This window comes from Colobus angolensis, unplaced genomic scaffold (genome assembly GCF_000951035.1).
Source record: "Colobus angolensis palliatus isolate OR3802 unplaced genomic scaffold, Cang.pa_1.0 Scaffold27, whole genome shotgun sequence".
Classification (NCBI taxonomy): domain Eukaryota; kingdom Metazoa; phylum Chordata; class Mammalia; order Primates; family Cercopithecidae; genus Colobus; species Colobus angolensis.
This window is the reverse complement of record NW_012115932.1, coordinates 1,624,559-1,633,364: the sequence shown is the minus strand read 5'-3', so window position 1 is coordinate 1,633,364 and position 8,806 is coordinate 1,624,559. Positions and strand designations below refer to the sequence as shown.

Here is an 8,806-nt window from a genome sequence, read left to right as displayed (position 1 = left end):
TCTGAGATAACTTTGGATTTCTGCTTGTTGTACTTTTCTGCCTATCAATTCCTTCAACCTTGCTTCTTTCTCTTGGGGCCTCAATCCGAAAACCTTACTGAAACATTTCTCAAAGCTGCTTTCAGTAATTAAGTGAATGCAGCTTGGAGAGGGTTTCCTGTAGTCTCAGCTTCTTGAGAGACTGAGGTGGGAGGATTGCTTGAGCCCAGGAGTGTCAGACCAGCTGGGGCAACAGAGTGAGACCTCCAACTCAAAAAAAAAAAAAAAACAAGAGGTGGTTTGACTTGAGGGACCCGGGTCAGAGGTTGTTTATTTGGGATTATTGTTACCTAGCTTCATGACTAGCAACCGTCAATTTCACTTCTTTGTGAATCAGAGTCTTTATCTGATCCTTTCAAGGGATCCTCCCATTTCAGCCTCCCAAGTAGCTGGCCTCACACTTGTGTGTCCCAACACCTCGTTCTTATTATTTTTTTTTTGTAAAGACAGGAGGTCTCACTTTGTTGCCCAGGCTGGTCTTGAACTCCTGGGCTCAAGTGATCCTCCTGCCTCGGCCTCCCAGCCTCCCAAAATGCTGGGATAACAGGCGTGAGACACTGTGCTCGGCCTGTAATACACTATCGTAGAACCTAAGATTAGCCTTCAGGATTTGCATTTCTGACAAACGGATGGCCCCACCCAGACCAGCCACTCCTCTGCTGGTCCTCCACCCAGAAGCCGACTCAGCAAAGGAGAACCATTTTCCACACTCCTCTGATTGCATCCCCAACCAATCAGCAGCACCCATGCCCTAACCCTCTGACCAACAAACTATCTTTGAAAAACCCTAGCTTCCAAATTTTCAGGAAGATTAATTTGAGTAATAACTCTGTCTCTCAAGTGGCATGGCCAGCTTCATGTCAAACTCTTCACTGCAATGGCTTGGTTGCAGCGAATTGATTTTATCTGTAAAGCGGGCAGAAAGAACCCGCTAAGCGATTACCCTATATGCAATTACCTTAAATGTTTCCTTGATTATTACATGTTTCTTCCAATTACCTTTAAACTCCAAGAGAGCTGGGTCTCTAACTGTATTCCGCACTTCTGGAACACACAAGATGCCCAATAAATATTTGTATAATGAAAAGAACTGTAAAATTTCATCAGACGGATCAAAGGAAACTTAAGGTTGCTTGAAGCTTTAACAGGAGCATTGATAAAAATGAGTAAGTGGAGAAGGAAGTGATGACAAGCATTGCAACAAAGCAATGAAAGGAATGTGCATATTTATCCTTAAAAAAACACAAACCAGTCACATATATGCGTATGTGTGCGTGTATATATAATGTTGGCTTTTTAGTTTCCCGTGGAGTGTGAACTGAGTTTCTGAGGTTTATAATAAAGTATTTAACAAGGATTTCAGGTAGTTGTCTAAATATAAAACATTGTATAATAGAATTAGAGCAGAAAAGGATTTAGAATACAAGTTCTTCAATTTTACAGGGGTGGAAACTAAGGTCTAGAGATCTAAGTGTACTTGAGCATTGGGAAATAAATACAGCGATGTGTCTGTCGATGAGGAATACATATGCCAATCATACTTCTGTATAATCATTACTAATAACATAGCAATACTGCCTTACATTTGAGAAGTGTTTGAGTGTGACTAGATCCTGCACCAGTGGTTTTGAAACTTGAGCGTGATCAGAATCACCTGGAGGATTTGCAAAAGCATAGATCGCTGGGCCTCACCTCCAAAATTTCCGGCTCGGTAGGTCTGGTGCAGGGGACTGGGAAAGCTTGAGAAAAATTATCCCAACTCCTCTCAGCTCTCGCAACTGAGCCGGCCCCGCTTCGCGCTCAGGGAAAACTACAAGTCCCGGCGTGCCCCGCGCGCAGCGGCGGAAAGCCGGGCACTTCCGCTCCACGCAGCGCCTGTGCTGCCGCGTCTCGACGTGTCACCGGCGGCCCGGCTGCTGTGGCAAAGGAAGGAGCTGACTGGGGGAGTTCGAGGCGGTGGGCGGCGGTGACCCCGGCCTGGAACGGCCCCGGTACGGAAGTGTTCCAGGGTCCGTGGGGAGCAGGAGAGGGAGGCGGCGGCCCGTCCCGCGCGGGACACGATGTTGAACATGTGGAAGGTGCGCGAGCTGGTGGACAAAGCGTGAGTATCGGGGGGCAGTTGTGGCCGAGGCCCACGTGGGGGAGGGGGTAGGGGGAGACGGAGCTGGCCTTGGGCTAGGGGTTGCCCACGTCACGCCCCCCGGCTCTGCCAGTCCCATCATGGCGGCGACCCACTCCTTCCCGGCCCCGGGCCTCATCCCCGCTGGCGAGGCTGGGGAAGGACCCTCCCTCGTTTTAAAAAACATCATCTTGGCCACCCTTCTCTCCTTTCCAGGCCTTCCTGTCCCTTCTCCTATTCCAACCCCTGGGTGCCGACGCTTTGGTCATAAGGGGTGCGTTGTTTGACGCTGGGTCACTGCCCTGGCCGGAGGACTGTCTTGGCCCCAGGCTGTGGGCTTTGCCTCCTGGGGAGCAGGGAAGGTTTGGGGTTGGGGGGCACAATGCACTGGTTCTCTGTGTCCCTCAGGGTGTAGTACGGAGAAACCTTAGACCAGGTTGGATTGTGTCTTTTACCTTCTTGGCCTCCTCTTAATTCCTAATGAACCTGAAGTGTTGGAGTGGGTGTTAGTAGTGTAACAAGTGGCTATTGTGGTCAGCCTGAAGTTACTCAAAAAGAGACTCATCCTTTGCTTTTCTAACACTAGTGAAAGTACATCACTATATAACTTCTTGGGATTTTTTCTTCCGTTTCTTTTTCCACTACACATCATTTTTGGTGTGCTGCTTGTTCCATTCGATTAAATTAAGAGGTCATTAAGAAATTTCCCCTTAAGAAAAAAAACAACGCAGGTTTACATCCTGTTGATCTGCTTTTAAAAGCAGGTAAAACGACCAGTACGTAGTTGATTTCCTTTAAGACTGAAATAACTTAAGTCTCTTACTTGCACAAGGAAAACTTTAACTTTTATAATGAGTATAATCAGATATAACAGTGGTTAAGTAAGGTCTTCTAGGCCAGCAGGAAATAAAGTTTAAGAATTTAGGCAGTCCTCTTCCTTTTGGGTTTTAATGATTATGCAATAAGTGTGGTGAGAAAAACAGTTCATTTGTGTCACCCACCTAACCTAAAATCAGGAAGTATAGATAACAAACTGTTTTCTTTTGTTTTCTACAGGAAACAAAGTAATTTCCAGTGTCTTGTCTGATGCATGAGATAGAACTTAGAGCTTGATCATATTTTTATATTTTCTGTGCTACTAAGAAGGCAATAGAGTGCCCAAGGAGCATAGGTTTCAGAACCTGCAAAGCTGGGTTCAAGCTTTGTAACCTTAGGGAAGTTACTTATCCTCACAGTGCCCTAGTTTTTTCTGGTTCAAAATGAAAATGCAACAATACCTACCTTAGAATATTGTTGTGAGGCTTCAGGGTTAAGGGATTGTATTGCATATAAAGCCCTTAACGTATGTTTAGATCAGTGTACTTTTGAAACTAGCAGATGTTTTGCATTTAGAGATAAATCTCTTTGAGAAGCTTCAAGTTTGAAAAGTGATTTGCTTTAATAATTTTCCTTTATAACAACTCATTTGGCTATTAAGGCTTCAGCTGTTTATTTTGTACTCTTTAGCTATTTATATATTCTTTGTTTTTGCTTACCAAAGATGAAATAAACTGATAGTTCTTTTCCAGATCCAGGTTCATTGGCTTTTTTTTAGTATATTGTGTAAAGATTAGGATATCAACTTAAATAGTTTTTTAAAGGCCAAAAGAAGACTAAAAGCTACCTTTTTTTTTTTTATTTTGACGGGGTCTCATTCTTTTGTGTAATCATAACTCACTGCACCCTCCAACTCCTGGACTCAAGTGATCCTCCCGCCTCAGCCTCCCAAGTGGCCAGGACTACAGGCATCCACCACTGTGCCTGGCACTGCCTCTTTATTTCTAAGTCAGAGGTCAGCAGAATAAAACCATTAAGAAACACCTTGTTCTCTTAGAGGACTAAATTTGTGGTACTCAAAAATTTGAAGAGGCTGTACATTGTTTGTAAGACAGAAATTGAGGCAATATTCCTACTATTGTTGTACCTTTCATATTTGCTTATCACACTTGTTACTAATCTTCATGTGCTTTAGGTTAAATTTACCATGTAAGTAGTTATGTAAAGGAAAAGCTATTGTTGAAAAATATTATCTGTCTTTTTACTACCCAATTTAGGATGTAGACTTCAACCAGATTATTCAAGAACATAGAAGAATGTTGCCACCAAAGACTTTTTAAGGCTTTTGTGGGTGTCTGACACATTAAGATTAGAACATGAGGTTAATTTACTGATGAGTACTCGGGATTTTAATTTTCATCTTTCACTGGCAAGAAGAGAAGAAATTCTTCCCCCCAAATGTAAGCATCTTACAGAACTGTGGATCTGTTAGACTGTGCACCTTATAATGCCATAATAGATGTGCAGCAGATCCATAGAATGGCTGCTCTGATTATCAGAGATATAAAATGATGAAGGAACTTGCAAATGAAGGAACAGTGAAGCGATTAAGAACTATTCAGATAGGTAGATCAATAGAATGAGGGCTTATATGAGAGAAAGATTAGGGGGTTTAACTATCTGGTTCATATTCTGGCATTACCTTTTTAATTAGCTGTATGTATGGTTTGAGGCAGAATCACATGAATCTCCAGATGTTGCATTCCTTATCTGTAAAATGAGGGGGCCTGGCTAGAGTAAGACTTTTTCCACCTTTAATGACTATTGGAGAAATGTGTTTCCATCAAGGAAAAGTAGTTGGAACTAGTTTTTACAATAGCAGACAAATTTTGTAGCCATTATCCTCTGTAGGCAATTTAGGCTGAAAAGGGAAATTTTCTTAAAAAGTGGTAATAAGTGTTATACTTAAATATTTTGTGCAGTAAATACACACCATGACTCAGGAAGACTAGGACTTTTAGTGTGTATTGATACCCAATGAGGTTTTACTTCAGAAAAAAAAAATGTACTCTTTGAAAAATGTGTTTCCTGGAGCCACTCTTAGATTCAGTATGGTAGCGGCTCTTAAGTATGATGATGTATTTATTTTACCTTATTTTATTTTTTTTTTGAGACCGAGTCTCGCTCTGTCGTCCAAGCTGGAGTGCAGTGGTGCGATCTTGGCTCACTGCAACCTCTGCCTCCTGGGTTTAAGCGATTCTCCTGTCTCGCCCTCCCAAGTAGCTGGAACTACAGGCATGTGCCCCCAGACCTGGCTGATTTTTTTAATTTTTAGTAGAGACGGGGGTTTCACCATATTAGCCAGGATGGTCTCGATCTCCTGACCTCGTGATCTGCCTGCCTCGGCCTCCCAAAGTGCTGGGATTACAGGCGTGAGCCACCGCGCCTGGCTCTTTTTTTTTTTTTTGAGAAGGAGTCTCGCTCTTTTTGCCCAGTCTGGAGTACAATGGCGCGATGTCGGCTCGCTGCAACCTCTGCCTCCTGGGTTCAAGCAATTCTTCTGCCTCAACCTCCTGCGTAGCTGGGATTACAGGCACGTGCTACCATGTCCGGTTGATTTTTGTACTTTTAGTAGAGAGGACATTTTGTCATGTTGGCCAGACTGGTCTTGAACTCTTGACCTCAGTTGATCCGCCTACCTCAGCCTCCCAAAGCGCTGGGATTACAGGCGTGAACCACCGCGCCCGGCCTACAAGGCAGTTTTTCATCTGTTTACTGATAGGTCCATTGACAGTACTTAGCCTTTTTTATTTTGAGTGCCATTTGCTAGTACTCAAGGTTTCACAGTATGGCTCCACAGTTGAATCTTTTTCTGTACTTTTTTTTTCTTGAGATGGAGTCTTGTTCTGTCACCCAGGCTGGAGTGCAGTGGTGTGATCTCAACTCACTGCGACTGGCCTCCGCCTCCCGGGTTCCAGCGATTCTCCTGCCTTAGCCTCCCGAGTAGCTGGGATTACAGGCATGTGCCACCATGCCCAGCTAATTTTTGTAGAGATGGCCTTTTGCCGCGTTGGCCAGGCTGGTCTCGGACTCTTGACTTCATGTGTTCCGCCTGCCTTGGCCTCCCAGAGAGCTGGGATTACAGGCGAGAGCCATCGTCCCTGGCCTTCTGTATTCTTATATTATTTTCCTACTTGTTTCCAATGTTTGTTTTAGTGAAGATCACTTTACAGATTCAAAGTACGTTTTTAGTACTTTTGAAGGTTCTTATATACAGTTAACTTTTTAGTCTCAGCTACCTTTGGTGACAACATATTTTACTGTTTAGTCTTCTCTGTTTTTCTTTTTTTTTTTTTTTTTTTTTTTTGAGATGGGGTTTCGCTCTTGTTGCCTGGGCTGAAGTGCAGTGGCGTGATGTCGGCTCACTGCCGCCTCCACCTCTGGGGTTCAAGCGATTTCCTGCCTCTGCCTCCCTAGTAGCTGGAATTACAGGTGCCTGCCACCACAGCCATCTAATTTGTGTATTTTTAGTAGAGACAGGGTTTTGCCATGTTAGCCAGGCTAGTCTCGAACTCCTGACCTCAGCCACCCAAAGTGTTAATGATGTATTTCAGACATTGGCTTTTGAGACCTTGAAGACTTTCTGGAAGTGGGGGGTATATTTTCCACAATCGCTGCACCTCCTAGTGGCAGTAGAGGGATTTGTTTTGCACAACACTGTGGAACTGAGGGGAAGCAGATAAAACCATAGGCCTGCCAGAGCTTGGGATGCCAGTATCTTCCCACTCGTCAAGTTGCATAAAAGGCGATGTGGCAGGAAAGGATAAGTGGCACCATTCCCACCAACTAGGAGCACTAGCTTAACCACTGTCATCCTATGACCTGTCTATCTTTACTTGTGGCTGTAATAAAATTGGACATGTTTATATTTTGTCATCCTATACATGGTAAAATTGAAAGTTGCTGCAGTTCTATTTTCTCTCCAGGTTTGAGGAATGTAATGAAGATGACACTTCATTACATAGTAATGGTAGTGGTAGATCAAAACTGCTACTTATTTGGTTAAGCTCAGCAAATCCTTCTCTTTCCTTGCAAGGAGTAATATTAGTGGTAAATCTATTTCTTTTTTTTTTTTTTTTTTTGAGACGGAGTCTCACTCTGTCGCCCGGGCTGGAATGCAGTGGCCGGATCTCAGCTCACTGCAAGCTCCGCCTCCCGGGTTCATGCCATTCTCCTGCCTCAGCCTCCCGAGTAGCTGGGACTACAGGCGCCCGCCACCTCACCCAGCTAGTTTTTTGTATTTTTTAGTGGAGACGGGGTTTCACAGTGTTAGCCAGGATGGTCTCGATCTCCTGACCTCGTGATCCGTCCGTCTCGGCCTCCCAAAGTGCTGGGATTACAGGCTTGAGCCACCGCGCCCAGCCGGTAAATCTATTTCATCAGTGGCCCGTCCCCCCTTTTTTTTTCGGAGACAGTCTCACTCTATCCCCCAGGCTGAAGTGCAGTGGCGTGATTTCGGCTCACTGCAATCTCTGTCTCCTGGTTTCAAATGATTATCCTGCCTCAGCCTGCCGAATAGCTGGGATTACAGGTGTCTACCTCCATGCCTAGCTAATTTTTGTATTTTTAATAGAGATGAGGTTTTGCCATGTTGGCCAGGCTGGTCTCAAACTCGTGACCTCAGGTGATCCACCCACCTCGGCCTCCCAAAGTGCTGGGAACACAGGCATGAGCCACCTTGCCCAGCCTCAGTGGCCCTTTTTATGATAGTGATTCAGACAGCCCTGGCTTAGGTCCTAAGGCAACAGCTATGGGTAGTCCATTTTAAGTTATTCTCCTAAGCATAGCCTGCATTTTCCCTCATAAGTTGATTTTTATTAATGTATATTTGCGAGGTTTTAGTTCCTAAATGTTTAGATAATGTAACAGAGTTGTAGAAACTACTGTTCTAGTCTCCTGACTCCAGAGGGAGAAACTTTTGCTTTTATGAAGAATAGTACATTCATTCATTTTAACAGACAATACATTTATTATTTACTGGATTAGTACTCTAGTTTCTTTTTATTTTTTATTTTTGAGACAGGGTCACAGTCAGTTGTCCAGGCTGGAGCACAGTGACGCAAACACGCACACTGCAGCTGGGACCACAGCCGTGCCTCCATGCTTGGCTAATTTTTAAAAATTTTTTTGTAGAGAAGGGTTCTTGCTATGTTGCCCAGGCTGGTCTTGAACTCCTGGGTTCAGGCAGTCTGCCTGCCTCAGCATCCTGAAGTGCAGGGATTACAGGCGGGAGCCATTGCGCCTGGTCTAGTACTCTATTTTCTGAACTTGAAACATTCAATACCTGCCTTAAAGAACCTTGCCACTACAGATATGCTACAACTTGAACGGATTATTTGTTTTTCTTTTCTTTCAGTCTTCAGATGTCATCCCCTTTATTTTCCTTATCTTACCAGTAAATCTCTGTTCAGTTTGCTTCTTGGAATTTGAAAGCAGAGATGGTAAGATAGTTGTCAGCTTTCTAGTCTTCCCATGTCAACTTTTCTTTGAACCAACTGTAAGTAATTGTTATTGCTGAAACAATGAATTAATTATTCTCCTCCTTTTCTGGTAACTGGACACAAGTAGATATTAAGAATTTAATTCCAAAGAAAGATGAGTTTGGTTTATTTCTGCTAGCATTTCTTAGGGGTAATTTTCTGTAGTTAAATCTATTTAGTACTACTGTCAGGGTGTTTTTAAAAAGTACTTAACTGCCTCTTACATTTTCTTGCACGCTTTAATTTTAGTTTACAAGCGGTTTTTCTTTTTTTTTCTTTTTTTTTTTTTTTT

At 43.5% G+C, this 8,806-nt stretch overlaps 1 protein-coding gene across 1 annotated transcript in view; it reads left to right on the top strand.

Annotated features, from left to right (window-relative positions):
* Positions 1-1,894: 1,894 nt before the first annotated feature.
* The window catches only part of CLINT1 (clathrin interactor 1), a 72,712-nt gene continuing 65,800 nt past the window's right edge, over positions 1,895-8,806 (top strand). Inside the window, exon 1 of the mRNA XM_011947824.1 lies at positions 1,895-2,140. Coding sequence (XP_011803214.1) covers positions 2,100-2,140 — 41 coding nt within the window. The 5' untranslated portion in view covers positions 1,895-2,099. The remainder of the gene's footprint in view (positions 2,141-8,806) is intronic.